The sequence below is a fragment of the Coregonus lavaretus genome (assembly GCF_964263955.1).
Source record: "Coregonus lavaretus genome assembly, chromosome: 7".
NCBI lineage: Eukaryota > Metazoa > Chordata > Actinopteri > Salmoniformes > Salmonidae > Coregonus > Coregonus lavaretus.
In genome coordinates this window covers 57,582,553-57,603,043 of record NC_139994.1, presented here as the reverse complement: position 1 = coordinate 57,603,043, position 20,491 = coordinate 57,582,553, and the positions used below count along the sequence as shown (strand labels likewise).

The following is a 20,491-nucleotide window of genomic DNA, read 5'->3' as shown; positions in this document are numbered from 1 at the left end:
AGAACAAATTCTTATTTACAATGACGCCTACACCGGCCAAACCCGGACGACGCTGGGCCAATTGTGCGCCGCCCAATGGGATTCCCAATCACGGCCGGTTGTGATACAGCCTGGAATCGAACCAGGGGGTCTGTAGTGACGCCTCAAGCGCTGAGATGCAGTGCCTTAGACCGCTGCGCCACTCGGCGCATGTTTGTTTATAAGCTCTGTCCTGTTAGGAGGAATGTTCCCTAAAGGGAACAACAGGTTGTACGCTTATCCGCTTCCAGGAGGATTAATAAAACAACTTCCTTTTTCTGAAACCACTGCACACACCCTTCAGCATAACTGACTAAAGTCTACCAGTGGTAAAGTATATGATTGTATGTTAATGTAGTGCATGTTATGAAAAGGCTATATAATTATATTGGGGGGGGGGGGGGGGGGGGGGGGGTCAAGTGGTAATTAAGGGCAACAACCCCTGAACCTCAGCTGTAAAGGGACGTCAATTATTAATGCATGCAGATTGAGGGTTTTCCACTAGTTACCCCAGCTACAAAGTCAACATTGTCTATATTGTAAATATTCATGAAAAAAAGTAATTGCTTTTTGGTCTTAATTTAAGGTTAGGCATAAGGTTAGTAGTGAGGTGGGTATGATTAGGTTTAAAATCATTTTAAGAAGAGAAATTGTCGAAATAGGCGGGGTTTATGACTTTGTGGCTGTGCTAACTATAGTGACTAGCGGTGGAGGAGAGAGTGAAGGTTGCGCTGGATTTGGCACAGACAGGACGTCTGAGTAGGCTGTGTGTGTGTTTGGTGTGTTTGGAGCCCATTGACAGCACTGGGAGGTTGAGCGCTCCTGTCAACGAGTGAAAACTGCGCTTGCATCGAGCGCTGTGTGAATGGCGGATGACTGCGCTAGGCTCGGTACAATAATCCGTCACTGTTCGCACCGCAGACTTTGCCAGGTGAGGGAGTCCAGTAACGTGGCGCGAGCAGCTGTCAAGCAAAGCTAGCAGCGGAACCCGGGGCTCCTCGAGCTGTCAAGCTAGTCGATCGCTGGAGCGCGCCAGGTGAGTAGACTGGAATGAATGGGTGTATGGGTCGTCCTTTTAACACAGATCTTGGATCCGATTACCCTACCTAAACCCTAAACCACTATGGGGGGATGGCAGAGACCGCGGGCAGATTAATCCCTCTTTCAATGCGCGGTGATCATTACGCACAATAAACTATAGGCTATAGCTGGCTTTCATTTCAGCCGGGTATAGCCAAATAGGCAGTTTTCCCCGAGAAGCATGATTTTTATGTTTATTTTCGCTTTTTAATATTATTTATTTGATGCTGAAAATCCCCCTCAACGCTGTCTGTAGACATCAGCCTGTGATTGGCCAAACTCTGTGTTCTCGGAGGAGCGCAAAACCGATTGGGTTAGAGGTGTGCACACTGCACAGATTATTGTGTGAATATGTTGTTTGTGTGTGTGTTTCTCTGTGTGCATGGCTCTAGCCTAGACCCCCATTGATACTGCTGCTGCCATGGAGAGGAGAGAGGTAAGATATCGGAATATTTTATTGTGATTTAATGAAACAGTATCTGTTGCAGAACATCTGCTCATCATACCCCCCCCCCCCCCCTCTCTACCTCTCATTCTTTCTCTCTTCTGTCTCTCTCTCTCTTGTCCTCTCCTTCAGCATCCAGTCGGAGAAGTCCTCATCATTCCGATGAGATCTTCAACGTCACTTTTGCCCCAGGATTCAGCTCGACCCCAAACCCTTTCCCTACAGCCCTCCTCCCCTCCTCCCCCTGCCTCCCCTCCTCCCACCTTCTCTCTGTCCAGTCCCCAGCTCCAGGCTGAGTTTCTGAGGAGAGCTCCCAGAGCTGCTTCCCCTGACAACGACTCGGCAAGACACCAAAACCTTCCCCACAAGCCCTCTCCCCCCATCTCCCCCTCGGTGTCCCCCTTCTCCTCCCCTCCTCCCCCTCTTTCCTCCCCTCCTCCACCCCTCTCTCTGTCCAGTCCCCAGCTCCAGGCTGAGTTTCTGAGGAGAGCTCCCAGAGCTGCTTCCCCTGACAACGACTCGGCAAGACACCAAAACCTTCCCCACAAGCCCTCTCCCCCCATCTCCCCCTCGGTGTCCCCCTTCTCCTCCCCTCCTCCCCCTCTTTCCTCCCCTCCTCCACCCCTCTCTCTGTCCAGTCCCCAGCTCCAGGCTGAGTTTCTGAGGAGAGCTCCCAGAGCTGCTTCCCCTGACAACGACTCGGCAAGACACCAAAACCTTCCCCACAAGCCCTCTCCCCCCATCTCCCCCTCTGTGTCCCCCTTCTCCTCCCCTCCTCCCACTGCCTCCCCTCCTCCACCCCTCTCTCTGTCCAGTCCCCAGCTCCAGGCTGAGTTTCTGAGGAAAGCTAGCCGTGGTCTCAGAACTGTCTCCTGTGACACCAACGATGTCCTCACCTCCCCCAGCTCCACCCTGGTCTCCCCCTTTACCTCCACCACCACCTCCCCCCTTACCTCCCCCCCACAGCCCCTTTCCCCCTCCATGCCAACTACAGAGGGTGAGTGTGAGTTTTGGAGCAGTGTCATGGTGTAGTACTGATAGTATAGTCTGAGTAATGTGATGCTTGTCTCTCTCCAGTTCTTAGCTACTGAATAGTAGTAGTAGTGTCGTTATAGTATACTAATAATAGTAGTGTAGTTATAGTGTACTAATAGTAGTAGTAGTGTAGTTATAGTATACTAGTAGTAGTGTAGTTATAGTATAATAGTAGTAGTGTAGTTATAGTATACTAGTAGTAGTAGTGTAGTTATAGTATACTAGTAGTAATGTAGTAACAGTATATTAGTAGTAGTGTAGTTATAGTATAATAGTAGCAGTGTTGTTATAGTATACTAGTAGTAGTGTAGTTATAGTATACTAGTAGTAGTAGTGGTGTTATAGTATATAGTAATAGTAGTGTAGTTATAGTATACTAATAGTAGTAGTGTAGTTATAGTATAATAGTAGTAGTGTAGTTATAGTATACTACTAGTAGAGTAGTTATAGTATACTAGTAGTAGTGTAGTTATAGTATAATATCAGTAGTGTAGTTATAGTATACTATCAGTAGTTTAGTTATAGTATAATAGTAGTAGTCGTGTAGTTAAAGTATAATAGTAGTAGTCGTGTAGTTATAGTATAATAGTAGTAGTGTAGTTATAGTATACAAGTAGTAGTGTAGTTATAGTATACTAGTAGTAGTAGTGTCGTTATAGTATAATAGTAGTAGTGTAGTTATAGTATACTACTAGTAGAGTAGTTATAGTATACTAGTAGTAGTGTAGTTATAGTATAATATCAGTAGTGTAGTTATAGTATACTATCAGTAGTTTAGTTATAGTATAATAGTAGTAGTCGTGTAGTTAAAGTATAATAGTAGTAGTCGTGTAGTTATAGTATAATAGTAGTAGTGTAGTTATAGTATACTAGTAGTAGTGTAGTTATAGTATATTAGTAGTAGTGTAGTTATAGTATACTAGTAGTAGTAGTAGTAGTGTAGTTATAGTATACTAGTAGTAGTGTAGTTATAGTATAATAGTGTAGTTATAGTATAATAGTAGTAGTGTAGTTATGGTATACTGGTAGTAGTGTAGTTATAGTATAATAGTGTAGTTATAATATACTAGTAGTAGTAGTAGTGTAGTTATAGTATAATAGTAGTAGTGGTGTTATAGTATGCAAGTAGTAGTAGTGGTATAGTATACGAGCAGTGGTAGTGTAGTTATAGGATACTAGTAGTATTAGTGTAGTTATAGTATACTAGTAGTAGTGTAGTTATAGTATACTACTAGTAGTGTCATTATAGGATACTAGTAGTAGTGTAGTTATAGTATACTAGTAGTAGTGTAGTTATAGTATACTAGTAGTAATGTAGTTATAGTATAATAGTAGTAGTGTAGTTATGGTATACTGGTAGTAGTGTAGTTATAGTATAATAGTGTAGTTATAATATACTAGTAGTAGTAGTAGTGTAGTTATAGTATAATAGTAGTAGTGGTGTTATAGTATGCAAGTAGTAGTAGTGGTATAGTATACGAGTAGTAGTAGTGTAGTTATAGGATACTAGTAGTATTAGTGTAGTTATAGTATAATAGTAGTAGTGTAGTTATAGTATACTAGTAGTAGTGTAGTTATAGTATACTACTAGTAGTGTAGTTATAGTATACTAGTAGTAGTGTAGTTATAGTATACTACTAGTAGTGTAGTTATAATATAATAGTAGTAGTGTAGTTATAGTATACTAGTAGTAGTAGTATAGTATACAAGTAGTAGTGTAGTTATTGTATACTAGTAGTAGTAGTGTAGTTATAGTATAATAGTGTAGTTATATTATACTAGTAGTAGTGTAGTTATAGTATACTAATAGTAGTAGTGTAGTTATAGTATAATAGTAGTAGTAGTGTAGTTATAGTATAATAGTAGTAGTGTAGTTATGGTATACTGGTAGTAGTGTAGTTATAGTATAATAGTGTAGTTATAGTATACTAGTAGTATTAGTAGTGTAGTTATAGTATAATAGTAGTAGTGGTGTTATAGTATGCAAGTAGTAGTAGTGGTATAGTATACGAGTAGAAGTAGTGTAGTTATAGGAAACTAGTAGTATTAGTGTAGTTATAGTATAATAGTAGTAGTGTAGTTATAGTATACCAGTAGTAGTGTAGTTATAGTATACTACTAGTAGTGTAGTTATAATATACTAGTAGTAGTGTAGTTATAGTATACTAGTAGTAGTGTAGTTATAGTATACTAGTAGTAGTGTAGTTATAGTATACTAGTAGTAGTAGTATAGTATACTAGTAGTAGTGTAGTTATTGTATACTACTAATAATAATAATAATAGTAGTAGTAGTGTAGTTATAGTATACTAGTGTAGTTATAGTATACTAGTAGTAGTGTAGTTATAGTATACTAGTAGTAGTAGTGTAGTTATAGTATAATAGTAGTAGTAGTGTAGTTATAGTACAATAGTAGTAGTATAGTTATGGTATACTGGTAGTAGTGTAGTTATAGTATAATAGTGTAGTTATAGTATACTAGTAGTGGTGTAGTTATAGTATACTAGTAGTAGTGTAGTTATAGTATAGAAGTAGTGTAGTTATAGTATAATAGAAGTAGTGTAGTTATAGTATAATAGTGTAGTTATAGTATAATAGTGTAGTTATAGTATAATAGTAGTAGTAGTGTAGTTATGGTATACTGGTAGTAGTGTAGTTATAGTATAATAGTGTAGTTATAGTATACTAGTAGTAGTGTAGTTATAGTATAATAGTAGGAGTGTAGTTATAGTATAATGGTGTAGTTATAGTATAATAGTAGTAGTTGTGTAGTTATAGTATACTGGCAGTAGTGTAGTTATAGTATAATAGTGTAGTTGTAGTATAATAGTAGTAGTAGTGTAGTTATAGTGTAGTAGTAGTGTAGTTATAGTATAATAGTAGTAGTAGTGTAGTTATAGTATAATACTAGCAGTGCTGTAGTTATAGTATAATAGTGTAGTCATAGTATACTAGTAGTAGTGTAGTTATAGTATACTATTAGTAGTGTAGTTATAGTATACTAGTAGTAGTAGTGTAGTTATAGTATAATAGTAGTAGTGTATTTATAGTATACTAGTAGTAGTGTATTTATAGTATACTAGTAGTAGTGTAGTTATAGTATACTAGTAGTAGTAGTGTAGTTATAGTATACTATCAGTAGTAATGTGTGTGTGTGTGTCTCTCCAGTCAAGAGCTGCTGTGTGTAATGTAGTGGTGTACAATAATATTTGTGTGTGTGTGTAGGTTGCGCTACTCTCCTGTCTCTCTCCAGTCCTGAGCTGCTAACTGAGCTGTGTCAGTCTCAGTCCCGTCCTATGAAGCACGTCTCCGTCTCTAAAGGACTCACCACTGTCTTCTCTGGACGGGGCAAGGGTGTAACGGTAAGGTGTGTGTGTGTGTGTGTGTCACACCAATGTCTTCTCTGGCAGGAGGGAGGACAGAAAGAATTGGGGGAAAATGTTAGAATTTACCTACTGTGGTGAATATTCTCTCTCTCTCTCTCTCTCTCTCTCTCTCTCTCTCTCTCTCTCTCTGCACTCCAGACTCCTATCCCTGCCACTGCGTCAGGAGCAGCCAACCAGACACTCCGCTCAGACTCCACGGCTAATGGGAGAAGACAGGCAGGTCCCAGGCTGTCTAATGGGACAAAGCGTTAGACTAAGCTAAAGTGCCTCTGATGACCCCAGCTACTATATAATGTAATTGAAAATAATGAAAACCAGCAGTACTGTGGCCCGCCGGGGCCTGGAGTTGAGAACTGAATGACAAATGACCAAACACTATCAATACTGCCATGTGCCACTGCCAACACACTAACATCATAGACACAATGCCAACCGACACACTTACACACACTGTAACACACACACACACTGTAACTCTTCATGTAAGACATGGAGAGTAATGTGGTGAGGTGAGGCATGTCTCTCTCTGCAAAAAATAAATGATTGCATGTATCATAACACACTTGTTGGTCTCTGTATTGTGTGTCACTTCACTGATAAGATCCAACCCATGGCCAGAGTCTAGAGATATCATGAGATACAGGGACTGTGTGTGTGTGTGTGTGTGTGCGTGCGTGCGCGCATGTGTGTGTTGATAGAGGGGTGATGAAACGGCGGTTGAGATAAGAGCCAAAGGTTAAAGGTCAAGTACATAGTGTTCCAGGAGGTGTGGCTTAAATAGGAAGTGTGTCTTTACTGTAATACATTTAGAAAGAGAGGGAAAGGAAAACAATACTAGAAATCGTGTAAGCTGCATAGAGAGTAGAGGGAGAAGGCGAAAGGGAGATGACAGATATAGAGAAATACTTCTAGGGGATAGCGTTTACTACCAGTTAGTCGTATTCCCCAGCCGGATCTCTCTCTGTAGCGATTAGCCTGGGGACGAGGTGACCTACCAGTATGTGAGGGGTGGTCTACTGAGTGTGTCTGTGTTCATCAGGACAGTACCTGTCTGTGTAGACAAGATGGGTATTAATGGGCGACTGCAACGCTACCTGCTGCCAGCCTCCATCATGGCTCTGCTGCTCTTCCTCAGTTCTTTCTGGCTCCGTGAGTTTCCACTTTAACCATAGGGTTTAGCTGAAACTGTTCTCCGTGTGGCTGTGTGTGTATAATGTGACATACACGTGTCTCTCTCGCTTTCAGCTCAGATTGCTATGGGTGATTGTGAGACCTCCTGGCACCCCTGTCTGAGTTTCAATTTCTACCGTCCAACAGTGAGTACACACACATGATTTAGCCTGTAGGGAAATGTCTTAACAGTTAGTAGTTAGTCATTCTATAATTTATATTGTAGTGTAAAACAAAGTGAAAGATTTGAATACATAATAAAAATAAATAGAAAATACACTACAAAAGTATGTGGACATCTGCTCGTCGAACATCTCATTCCAAAATCATGGGCATTAATATGTTGGTCCCCCCTTTGCTGCTATAACAGCCTCCACTCTTCTGGGAAGGCTTTCCACTAGATGTTGGAACATTGGTTCTGGGACTTGCTTCCTTTCAGCCAAGAGCATTAGTGAGGTCGAGCACTGATGTTGGGCGATTAGGCCTGGCTCGCAGTCGGCGTTCCAATTCATCCCAAAGGTGTTCGATGGGGTTGAGGTCAGTCAAGTTCTTTCACACCGATCTCGACAAACCATTTCTGTATGGACCTCGCTTTTTGCACAGGGGCATTGTCATGCTGAAACAGGAAAAGGCCTTCCCCAAATTGTTGCCACAAATTTGGAAGCACAGAATCGTCTAGAATGTCATTGTATGCTGTAGCGTTAAGATTTCCCTTCACTGGAACTAAGGGGCCTAGCCCGAACCATGAAAAACAGCCCCAGACCATTATTCCTCCACCAAACTTTACAGTTGGCACTATGCATTGGGGCAGGTAGTGTTCTCCTGGCACCCGCCAAACCCAGATTCGTACGTCCGACTGCCAGATGGTGAAGCGTGATTCATCACTCCAGATAACGCATTTCCACTGCTTCAGAGTCCAATGGCGGCGAGCTTTACACCACTCCAGCCAACGCTTGGCATTGCGCATGGTGACAGACAATGTCGTCCTCGGCGGTCCTGTTCTTTGAGCTTGTGTGGCCTACCACTTCACGGCTGAGCCGTTGTTGCTCCTGAAAGTTTCCACTTCACAATAACAGCACTTACAGTTGACCAGGGCAGCTTTACTGCCAGGGTTTGTCTATGGAGATTGCATGGCTGTGTGCTCAATTTATACACCTGTCAGCAACGGGTGTGGCTGAAATAGCCGAATCGACTAATTTGAAGGGGTGTCCACATACTGTTGGTCATGTAGTGTAGATGATACCTCTCGCTTTGTGCATTCATCTTCTCCGCCTCTCTCCCTCTCTCTCTCTCCTGTTCCAGCCGGAGACCCCTGTTATTCCTCATCCAGGAGGGGTGCAGAGTGGGGGACAGCATGGTGAGAGGGGTGTAGTATTGGGTTCCGTGCCCCCTCTCCATGTGTGTCCAGGTCAACAGTTCCAGGTGTGGCGTCTCATGTCCCACCTAACCTCTTCCATGGCTACGCACTCTGACGACGTTCTGCTGGAGCATTACCTCTACAGCTGGGACGAACTCATCAAGTACGGCGTGTGTGTGTGTGTGTGAGAGTGTTTATAAGGGGAACACCTTTTAAACTTGCCATGAATGATACAGTAAGGAGTTGTTAGGTGAAGGGCTCTACATTCATTCCCCACTCCTCTCTCTCGCTCTCTCTCTCTAGGTTTATGGAATCTCTCGGCCCTCTGGTCAGTTTTTTCTCTCAGAAGGTCAAAGATAAGATCGCTGTCATCAGAGAGCTGGCCCAGCAGGAGAAAGTGGACCATGAGAAACGTAGTCCAGCAGAGGGACACTCTGGACTACAAACTCCCACATCTGGACTACAAGGCCCAGCGGCCTACAGATCAGTGCGTTCCATGGTGGAGTCGGAGCTGCAAAGGGGCTTGGTGAACTTCAATGTACGGACGCGCTCCGGGTGCAGAAATCTGCTGCGGCTCCACCGTTCCCTGCTCTGGATCCTGCTGCTACTGCAGGGCCTAGGGGAGGGACCGGACGCACAGGGGGCTTACCGCACCCCTGGGGAGCTCTGCAGGTATCCTTTAGACAGAACACATACACACACTTGCACACACACACTCAAAAGGTTAGTTTACAATCTCACTAAATTATTGAAGACCAAGTCCCACACTACCCATAGCCTGATGGCCATGCCAGCTTCCCAGCAGCGTGGACACAGATGCCTGCTCTCTCACGCACGCGCACGCACACACACACACACACACACACACACACACACACACACACACACACACACACACACACACACACACACACACACACACACACACACACACACACACACACACACACACACACACACACACACTAACCTTGCCCCTGTTCCCTAGGGATGCGTACACCGTCGCCCTGGCCCCACATCACCCCTGGTTGATCCGCAGGGCGGCTGAGCTGGTGTTTGTAGCTCTGCCAGACAGAAGAGTGTTCCTGGACATAGTTTGTGTGAGAAAAGAGGAGGAGGTTGGGCCGGTGCTCAACACGGTTCTAAACGTTATGAGAGAGGTATACACACGCACACAGAGCATGCTGGAAGAACACAACATGATGGAGCTGCCATAGACAGACACACACACACACGTACGCAAGCACACATAGCCTGCACAGACTATAAAGACACATGATAGAGAGACTGTAGAGACACACAGCAACTCAGTTAGTTAGGCCTACCGTATAAGCATGTTTACAACTGTATATCTAGAAAGGCCTTTATAATTAAGGATAACCCTGGAATACCTGCTCTGTGTCAGTGAAGTGAAAAGAGTGAATAAACATGTTATTTATTCATGAGTGTCTGTAGTTGTTATTGTGTGTGTTTGTGTTTGTGTGTCTAATGCTGTGTAACAATCACAGAACTATAATTAGTACCTGGATCACCAGGCCGGCACTCTGTCCTTCTACAGTGTCTCTGACAAAATGACCCTCCTCCACAGTGACCACATTCACTCAGCCCCTCTATCATGGGTTCTGGCTTCATTGCTTTAAGACCACAGCTGAGTTATGTGAGTTAGACTAGAGGCCCATGTCAGTGATGCTTTAACCTACTATTCTGTGAGTTGTTTATCAGATATACAGTGGGGGAAAAAAGTATTTAGTCAGCCACCAATTGTGCAAGTTCTCCCACTTAAAAAGATGAGAGAGGCCTGTAATTTTCATCATGGGTACACGTCAACTATGACAGACAAATTGAGAAAAAATGTTCCCAGAAAATCACATTGTAGGATTTTTAATGAATTTATTTGCAAATTATGGTGGAAAATAAGTATTTGGTCACCTACAAACAAGCAAGATTTCTGGCTCTCACAGACCTGTAACTTCTTCTTTAAGAGGCTCCTCTGTCCTCCACTCATTACCTGTATTAATGGCACCTGTTTGAACTTGTTATCAGTATAAAAGACACCTGTCCACAACCTCAAACAGTCACACTCCAAACTCCACTATGGCCAAGACCAAAGAGCTGTCAAAGGACACCAGAAACAAAATTGTAGACCTGCACCAGGCTGGGAAGACTGAATCTGCAATAGGTAAGCAGCTTGGTTTGAAGAAATCAACTGTGGGAGCAATTATTAGGAAATGGAAGACATACAAGACCACTGATAATCTCCCTCGATCTGGGGCTCCACGCAAGATCTCACCCCGTGGGGTCAAAATGATCACAAGAACGGTGAGCAAAAATCCCAGAACCACACGGGGGGACCTAGTGAATGACCTGCAGAGAGCTGGGACCAAAGTAACAAAGCCTACCATCAGTAACACACTACGCCGCCAGGGACTCAAATCCTGCAGTGCCAGACGTGTCCCCCTGCTTAAGCCAGTACATGTCCAGGCCCGTCTGAAGTTTGCTAGAGTGCATTTGGATGATCCAGAAGAGGATTGGGAGAATGTCATATGGTCAGATGAAACCAAAATATAACTTTTTGGTAAAAACTCAACTCGTCGTGTTTGGAGGACAAAGAATGCTGAGTTGCATCCAAAGAACACCATACATACTGTGAAGCATGGGGGTGGAAACATCATGCTTTGGGGCTGTTTTTCTGCAAAGGGACCAGGACGACTGATCCGTGTAAAGGAAAGAATGAATGGGGCCATGTATCGTGAGATTTTGAGTGAAAACCTCCTTCCATCAGCAAGGGCATTGAAGATGAAACGTGGCTGGGTCTTTCAGCACGACAATGATCCCAAACACACCGCCCGGGCAACGAAGGAGTGGCTTCGTAAGAAGCATTTCAAGGTCCAGGAGTGGCCTAGCCAGTCTCCAGATCTCAACCCCATAGAAAATCTTTGGAGGGAGTTGAAAGTCTGTGTTGCCCAGCAACAGCCCCAAAACATCACTGCTCTAGAGGAGATCTGCATGGAGGAATGGACCAAAATACCAGCAACAGTGTGTGAAAACCTTGTGAAGACTTACAGAAAACGTTTGACCTGTGTCATTGTCAACAAAGGGTATATAACAAAGTATTGAGAAACTTTTGTTATTGACCAAATACTTATTTTCCACCATAATTTGCAAATAAATTCATTAAAAATCCTACAATGTGATTTTATGGATTTTTTTTCCTCATTTTGTCTGTCATAGTTGACGTGTACCTATGATGAAAATTACAGGCCTCTCTCATCTTTTTAAGTGGGATAACTTGCACAATTGGTGGCTGACTAAATACTTTTTTTCCCCACTGTAAACATTTCCTTCTTCTATGAACCTCAGAGGATTGACTCTCACAGATTGAGCTCTCTGTAGTCTAGATAGAATTTGAGGTTATGGTTTACCATGCCTTACTATTCTGTGAGGTTTTCTTTGAATACCAGTGGATTGACTTTCACAGATTCATTATTGTCGCCAAATCCTATGATGTTGAAAATTATTATTTATCTCCGGTGAGACTTTACCTCTGAAGGCAGCATGTGATAAGCCATACATTGGTCCAAAATACTTCTTAACAACTTCTACCCCCAAGCGATAAGACTCCTGAACAGCTAATCATGGCTACCCGTACTATTTGCATTGTCCCCCCACCCCACCCCCTATGTTTATTATCTATGCATAGTCACTTTAACTCTACCTACATGTACATATTACCTCAATTACCTCGTCTAACCTGTGACCCCGCACAGTGACTCTGTACCGGTACCCCCTGTATATAGCCTCCCTACTGTTATTTTATTTTCCTGCTGCTCTTTAATTATTTGTTATTTGTTATTTTTTACTTATCTATTTTTTACTTAACGCTTATTTTTCTTAAAACTGCATTGTTGGTTAAGGGCTTATAAGTAAGCATTTCACTGTAAGGTCTACACCTGTTGTATTCGGCGCATGTGGCAAAAAAAATTTGATTTGATTGTTTTCAGAATAATTTCTCAACATGTCCTTTCCATTTTATATTGTGTATTATTTTTCAGAGTTGGCAATTTTCGATGTAGGCTACAGTGCATATGTTTCTGTATATTATTTTTGTATTTATCCTAGATATCTCAAAAGCATGATGTTACAGGTTCCTTGCAGGTTCATATCATATTGGTTTTCCAATAAACTGAGGTAAAAGGTTTTCAGGGCCCCCATTGACAGCGTTCTCTTAATATTGACAATGCTGAAGCAAATGCAAACTGATAAATAAAGTATTTGTTGAACATCTGATTGGTGAACTACTTCTTTAACTTTCAGAGCCTAATGCTCTAGTGACAATCAGTAGTTGGTATCATATCCCATCCAGGGTTCCCACTCAAGCAGCATGAATACTCTATTTTGAAATACATTTAACCAAGTGAGTTACATTTAATTTTACAGTTTCTTTTTGTGAGAAAAAAAACATGAAAAGATTACAATGGAAATTAATTGAACGCAGTAAGTCTTTATTTGATTAATTAGGTGTTGTTACTGGTTGTAACAATTGTTTCTTGTTAGATGTACATTTGAAGGTGTTGTGAAGGCCTTTGTTGATGGCTGAGAACATCCTGACAAAGATGGAGGGTTTGTGTTTCTTCTCCTCGGGTTGAGAAGTGGAGGGACAACTCTCCTGAAGTGAAGCCGTGACAGCCTTTGGCACTATGCAGGGTGCTAGAGACCGAAGGGGAAAGTTGGCATGAACTTAAGTCTACAAGCCTACATGGACTTTAGGTTTAAAAATGATTGTGTGCTCTTCAAGCATTGTTCATGTTGCTAATGTTGTGGAACTGGGAAATATTATCCCTTTTATATACAAACCAAACTGTGATAAAATTGTAATTATCAGTTAGACTTACATATGCAATGCTCCTCTTCACAGGGAACCTTAATCTGGTCCTGAGCTTCCTCTGAGGGCTGTCCCTCGTTTTTGTTGCTCTGCTTGAAGAACTTATTGTTTCAAAATCAAATGTGTCTTACTGAATGTAATTCTTAAAACGCCATAATTTATACAACAGCAATTCACAGGGTTACTAATGGAAAACAAAACAAGTATAAAGTAATACCATTGAGAGGTTTTCATATTGTGTAGTAAGATACCCAACAGTAAGTAATGAACACCAAATACTTACAACAAAACTCAATAATAACATTTAACTTAGACCCATTTCTGGTGTACCTTGAGGTTGATTCTGAACTTGGAGATCTTTGGGAGGAATCTGAACCTCCGTATGCCTTGATTCACAGCCTGAGGATAACTAGAATAACTCTGAGCCTGCTCCACAGACCCAATGGCAATGACGGATGCGTCTCTGTCATGGATGTTGTCCTCCATTGTGTGACTAGAGGCCCCAGACATGTTGTTCATCACTTGGTAACAGATCGCTCTTGTGAACAGATTCACTGTGTCGTCGTAAATCTGCGAGGAACTGCCAGACACCAGAGAGCTACAACCATCAAGTACAGTCACTCCAGAAGTAGTGGAACTTGAGCTGCGGCGACTAGATGCTCTCGATGGAACATCATGAAGGGAGGCTTCCTGATCCAACCCCCATGATGAAGGAGGGAAGATCAAAGGAAGCAGCAATCGCTTCACTGACTCCTCAGCGAACATGTAGATGAGTTTGGAGGAGAAGGGTTTCCCCACTTGGTTTTCCCTCCTTGCAAGGTTAAGCAAAACTGTGTCAGAGACACACTTAGCGACTGCCACCGAATTGATTAGTGGGATGCTGTTCTGCTCCCAAATGAGGCTCTCAAGTTGATCAACAAGGTCATGGCACAATGAGTGAATCTTCTCCTTTGAGATAAGTTCTTCAAGACGTGTTAGATCAGAGTCTGGAGAAGTGGTCTGCTGCAGCACTTCAGGATCAAGATTTTCAATGATGAAGCTCACCACACCATTCAGGGTTTTTCTTAGGTCACTCAATGAGGCCCCAAATGCAATATCATCTCTTGCATCAATACATGTGCTTCTAACGACAGGGAAGCTATTGTCCAGTAACTCAGTTGACATTGGAGTTCCTGGGAGAGTGTGAGTATTGTCCAATCTCTGAGACCTTGAGCCTTTTGAAGCAGTAGATAAAGAAGATGAAGGTCTTTGAAGCTCTTGCCACTCCTGCTCTTTATCACCCTCACTGCAAACTGTCTCCACACCCTCCAGCATTGTTCCCACAATGTCATGGAGTTGCACCAGCTCCCCTGAGGTCATCAATTCCTCCGACCTGCTCATGTCCTCTTGGATGGCAACCAAGATTTGGCTGATGCTTTTCTTGGCTTGCGCCATGGTTGCATCTGTGGTTTTTACATCTGGTTGATGATGCCGGGTGAAAAACTCTCTCAAGTTGTTCCGCAGGTGCCTATAAATAGTCTTTGCTGTAGACCAAAGTTTAAAATCAGAAATGGGAACACCACTTTGCCAGCTCTTGCTTGAAGTCTCAGAATAACTTGAGGTACCATGTAGAAGGGCAGAATCAGTTGGCTCTAGACTATCAGTTGATTCGGTAGTCTGCAACAGGCTCTTCATGTCTTTCACAACGGTTGCAACAACACCAAAAGCAGATGAGTCAAAGCTCATAGAGGAAGTTGAGGAGGAATCCTGTAGAATGCCAAAATCAGATTGACTGACCCAACTAGTGTGGGACTCTGATCGGCTGGAACTTCCCAAGTTGGAAAAGCACCTGACAGATTTACTTAGGACTTGTTTCACTCGTTTCGCTGCCTGTGTCTGAAATGTTTCACTAGTGAGTTTGCAAAGTACTGCATTAGGAGAAACGCACAAACTCTCTGATGAAGAAGTTGCGGAATTTGCGGCAGAGATGTCCTTTAACCAAGCTATGATGTGGTCCACAAACTCAGTGGCCAAAAGGGATGTATCCGATGACATTTTTTCATCTGAATATGTCAATTCCTCCTCAGGAACCTCTGGCTTGAAACATGACACAATTGTGCTCATAACCTCCTTAGTGGTAGAGTCGAGGTGAAGCTGAATGATCTGAGGGCTAAGAGCCATCATAGGTCTGGAGCTTTCGCTCTGACCTCTACAAAGAGCCACTGCTCCTGGTGAGATGACCCCTGGAAGCATGGGCTCACTCTTGTTGGATCCAAAAGACCTTTGGATCAAAGTAGGAGCAGAAATGTTTTTAGCTTGCTCTAGATTCTCCTCTTTGTCTCGATCTGAGCTTTTAGGGGCCAAAAGTCGAGAGTAAAGTCCCCTCAGCATATTCTGTAACTTTTTAGCAAGGTTAAGGGCCACGGGCAGAGCTTCCAATTTTGTGAAATCTGATTGTGCGATACACTTCATATCACTCAGAAAGGAATCCATAATTTCAGAGGCTTCAGAACCTATATTAATTGTAGATGTTAAATGTTCTTCTGGCATAGCTGGCAGATTCCTTTCACTGGCCAGATTACTTGAAGGCTCAGGTGTGCAAGCAGACATTTGTGCAGATAGACTTCTACTAGACCTAATGAGCACTTCGCTAATAGCTTTAGTGGCTTCTGACTTCAGTTCAACACAGGATAATTTCTCAATGGTTGACATTACAGGAGATCTAAGCATTTTCTCAGAAGGTGAAAATATGAGCATGTTTTGACTCGCCATGCTGCCAGAGGATACAGTCTCTTTCAGAGATATTTTCTCTTCTAGGGAGTCTTCCAGAAGACCACAAACACTATCTCTTGAAGCCAAAAATTGGACTTTGTGTGCGATTTCTCGAAGCGCATCCATTGTTCCTTGCTCTCCTTCCTGGCATTCTCCGGAGTTGACCATAACAGCCATGACCTCTCCTGTCAACGATGCAAGGGAAGCCTCAATGTCCACATTCTCCTTAGATGGATTGGTTTTGGCTTGAGGCGCAGCCTGTCCCGTGAATCCAAACCTCCGCAGCTTGGCACAGATAACAGACACCAGCTTCTGGGCGGCCTGCATGGCATATCGCCTGCCAGTGTCACACAACACTGGGCTTGATTTACCTGAGCTGGAACAGGAGATAATCAGTGAGATGTCAGAGTTAACCTGACTCACGACCTCTCTGACCACAGATCTGGTCAATCCAGGTGAGCCAGAAGAGCAGGATTGATCACCCAGCGCCTGGAGAATTGTGTTCTCTGTGATCCCAAAGAGGGCATTCAGAGGATCTGTCAGTCGAGCCTCTCCTCCATGTGCCCTCTGCAACAAGGTCTGTGAACTTCAACACAAACACAATAATTGATCAATCTTATATAATATTTACATATTGATCTCTACAAATCAATACTTTAAATTCACCTAAATCACAATAATTGTAATATTTCGTTCTCTAAAGATGTGGTGTCTGCTTTATTACTTTACCATAAAAATAGTAGTTATTTAGCTTTTCATTCTTAGAACTGTCAAATGCTGTGTAATATGTGAATAAGTTAGCCTGAAGTAAGTATGTATATGGTGCTAAGATCAGTTGGGTCAGGCACACAGTTGAAGTGTGGTTGTTGAACATACCTATAACATACCTATAATAATGTGTGCCACTGCCGCTTGTCCTCAATTCTCTTTTGTGGTAACTGTGTTCGCGGATCAATTCCAGACTTTGTTCAAATTCAGTGGATGAGGGGTAGGGAGTCTTGACCCGTTGACTGCACAGAGACCTTCCACTGCTAGGCCTTGTGGATAGATCTTTGTCATCAAACGTCACCATGTGTGACTGCTCAAAATCAGTGGCGGAGGAGTAGGGAGTCTTGACCCGTTGACTGCACAGGGACTTTCCACTGCCAGACCACTTAGGTAGACCTTGTTCATTAAATTTCACCACATGTTCCTGGATGCTTGCATTGTTGGCGCACAATGATCCAGTCAGCGAGGGAGAGGAGCTAGCTTCCTTAGCGGCATCAAGCTCTAATATTTGTGCAAGGGTCGGGATGAGGATCTCTACCGCTATATGGGAAACTGTTTTCGCTATCTTCCGACACATTTTGGCAAGGTGTACTTTGGTTGTCTGTTTCAATACAAAAAAAGCAGAATATTTATTATTGAGGGGCTGTGTTGTCAAGTGCTTAGTTAGTCAATATGATAAACTTCATGTACAACTTTCTATCAAATAATCACACATCAAATGTTGAAAGATAAACTTACAGGATTTCTCATGCCCTCCTGAATCACCTTCCACTGCCTGATAAAGACACAAGTTAGCATATGTAGTGGTTTTGTAGTGGTTCAGCCAGGGTTGTTTTATAAAGAATGCACACTAATGAAAGATTTTGAGCATACCTTTCAGTAAGATTCCTCATGAAATTGATGAGGATTGGGAAGCAGACGTCCTCTTCCATTCCTGAGGGGTGAAGTAGACTCTTGCGTAATTCCTCCTGTAAGAGTTGAATTACTGCCGCTCTGTTTTGGTATTTATCTGGAGACTGAGCTCTGGGTGAACAGAATGCAACTGAGGGACCTAAAATAAATATGAATATTGTTTTATTTTTATAATGAATCTGCACAACAAAGGGCACACTAACCAAACAGTACATGTACTGGGAAAAGAAATAGTTTAATATAGAAAAATCTCTAACCTTCTTCAGTGCCCTGGTCAGCTGATTTCTTCTTGGCACTTGATTTCCATTTGGCCTTCAAGAATACAGTTTTCAAATCCCACATTATTATTTGTAACATCAAGTCAAAGCAGCCTATTATTTAGCCAATTGATAGCCAGATAGATTCAAACCTAGCAAAGAACCCAAGAGACCAGAGGACCAATCATACCTTCCTCTCATTCTTCCTCTCCTATACAGTGTTAAAAATGAAAGTAATGAGTTTTTTCTTTTAATATGTAGAGATTCTGTAAACTTTCTGTTGAAAAGCTGTGAAGCTGTCGAAAGACATAGACCTGCCTCATTTTCATCTGACATTGAATCAAGTTTGTAAAATGAAACAAGATAGATTATACCCTAGCAAAATAAAATAAAATGACCAGAAGACCAATCTTACCTTCTTCTCTTCCTTTAGTTGAGCATCTGGCTCCTCTTCCTTCACCTCCTCTTCCATCCCTTTCTCCTGATGGCTATATTCCAAGTCCTGTTATAATCAAGTGTTGTTGTTATAATCATCATAGCTAGCCTACTACAGTTGTCCTTAAAATGGAGGTCATTAAAAGTGTTTTAACCCATGAAGCTTTTTATCTGTAGACATTGTAAAATGTTGTGTTAATAAGACTGTAACACAAAGCTTCCAAAATAGACCTACCTCCTTTTCATCTGACTTTGAATGAATTTGTCAAACGAAACCAAAACGTGCAGAAATGTGTTCTAGTTATATGCTATGCCATCTAACCACAGTCTGCACCAAGGACACAGCAGAGAAGGGTCTGAACTGCAGCCAAAGTACTCAAACAGGTGTTGGCCATTAGAGATCCTATTAAATAAAAGCATTCTAATGCCTAATTCTATGGTGTTGACCTTATTGACGTCATAATGATGGCATAGTGGACAACGGGTGGCCCTGGACAGGAATTTGAATGCAACCATTAAAAATAGCCTAATGTGATAACAACAATCTCGGTTGCAGTAATAATAAGGCCTATATGAAAGGAAGGGGATACCTTGTCAGTTGCACAACTGAATTGCATTCAACCGAAATGTGTCTTCCGCATTTAACCCAACCCCTCTGATTAGGCATAATAATAACTGGTTCCATCCACAGTTAGACCTACGCGACAATATCACAGCTAGGCCTATGTGATATATTTCCTTAATCACCTGCTAGTCAACATCACCTGCAAGTCAACCTAATAGAAGTTAAACTTGGTTGATTTCAAAAAAAGATTTCTGCTATTACTCATCGCTCACAGTTCTTTATGTCAACAAACCATGTGGTGACTTTGTCACAGCTGTCAGCAAAAAACCCGATGGTGTTAAAGTAGGCCTACCTAAACAACAAGAAAACAGACGCGATTGGAGATTCAGTTTCAGAATCATTTTAACTGACCTCGCCTGAATCGGAATCCCGCGATCTGACGTTCAGCACCACAGGGCAGTGGACAGCGGTCGTCTCTCGTGCAACCCCATCCTTCAGTAATAGGCCTATAGCAAAAAGTGGCGGGGCTGCAGTTTGGCTGAAAAAACTAATTAAAGATTGTAGCTTTAAGGCAAACTAGTGGGGGATAATGACATGGGCGATAGCACTATCTGTCCGTTCTGATCTAGATGGTATCAAAATACAAGGTTTTGACTATGTTTTGTATTAGGCAGAGTAAGAAATATTTTGAAATATAGCCATAGCTTTCAATAAATAACATTGAAGGAAGACACTTACCTTTTATTCAACCATCTCAGTGTTGAATTGCTCATACAATTTTATATGGTCAGATGTAAATAGATTATGATGGATGGTTTAGGAAACCAAACTTGTCCTTACTGTAATACGTCATGTAGGCTATGTTGTAGGCTACACAATGGTTGTACATGACGTAACAGAGAGGTGCGCGTGTGTCTGTCTTTGTGGGGGGTATCAATCTTTTCATGTGGCAAAATAAATGCTACGATTTTAAAATAAAACAGTTTTGCCATAAGCATTCACTAAAAAATTATTCTAAATCCATAAAATTAGTTGGCTCTATGGTTTGCTCACCATAGAGCCAACCCAATCCCTTAGTAATAACCCTATAGCAAAAAGTGGCTGGGCTTCAGTGCTGTTTGGCTGAAAAACGAATTAAGGATTGTAGCTTTAAGGCAAACTATGGGGAAAAAACAACGACACGTGCCCATAGCACTATCTGTCTGTTCTAATCTAAATGGTAGCAAAATACAAGGTTTTGACTATATTTTGGTTGTACATGACATAACAGAGAGGTGCGCGTGTGTATGTGTCCATAAACGTGTTCTACATTGCAGCCGAAAGTGCAGGCGATTTCCCACTGACTGATCTACAAATAACCTTGCATCATAAATAACTCTGATTGTTATTTGTAGATCGGTCAGTCAGTCACAATTTACCCGTGATATATTA

At 42.1% G+C, this 20,491-nt stretch overlaps 2 protein-coding genes across 3 annotated transcripts; both read left to right on the top strand.

Moving 5' to 3' along the window:
• Positions 1-143: 143 nt before the first annotated feature.
• On the top strand, positions 144-6,521 carry LOC311132249 (uncharacterized protein). Of its 2 annotated transcripts, none has more exons than XM_084165482.1 (6): positions 144-347; positions 940-1,054; positions 1,491-1,534; positions 1,676-2,540; positions 5,803-5,939; positions 6,102-6,521. In XM_084165482.1, exons 3-6 carry the CDS (start codon positions 1,520-1,522, stop codon positions 6,213-6,215), a joined length of 1,131 nt encoding a protein of 376 aa, XP_084021608.1. In that variant the 5' UTR covers positions 144-347; positions 940-1,054; positions 1,491-1,519; the 3' UTR covers positions 6,216-6,521. The 2 variants fall into 2 exon arrangements, with proteins under 2 accessions (XP_084021608.1, XP_084021607.1); XM_084165481.1 differs by having other exon boundaries at positions 5,803-5,944.
• A 232-nt stretch (positions 6,522-6,753) lies between these two features.
• On the top strand, positions 6,754-9,930 carry gltpd2a (glycolipid transfer protein domain containing 2a). The gene is made up of 5 exons (XM_084164789.1): positions 6,754-7,112; positions 7,209-7,279; positions 8,436-8,653; positions 8,794-9,162; positions 9,479-9,930. The coding sequence occupies exons 1-5, from the start codon at positions 7,028-7,030 to the stop codon at positions 9,705-9,707; spliced, it is 972 nt and encodes a 323-aa protein (XP_084020915.1). The 5' UTR covers positions 6,754-7,027; the 3' UTR covers positions 9,708-9,930.
• Positions 9,931-20,491: the final 10,561 nt, after the last annotated feature.

Coding starts and splice junctions, on each gene's coding strand:
- LOC311132249 (XM_084165481.1), top strand. Junction 2,541..5,802: donor CTCCATGCCAACTACAGAGG/GTGAGTGTGAGT, acceptor GTGTGTGTGTAG/GTTGCGCTACTCTCCTGTCT. Junction 5,945..6,101: donor GGCAAGGGTGTAACGGTAAG/GTGTGTGTGTGT, acceptor TCTGCACTCCAG/ACTCCTATCCCTGCCACTGC.
- gltpd2a (XM_084164789.1), top strand. CDS start 7,028: ATGGGTATTAATGGGCGACTGCAACGCTACCTGCTGCCAGCCTCCATC. Junction 8,654..8,793: donor AGCTGGGACGAACTCATCAA/GTACGGCGTGTG, acceptor CTCTCTCTCTAG/GTTTATGGAATCTCTCGGCC. Junction 9,163..9,478: donor ACCCCTGGGGAGCTCTGCAG/GTATCCTTTAGA, acceptor CCTGTTCCCTAG/GGATGCGTACACCGTCGCCC.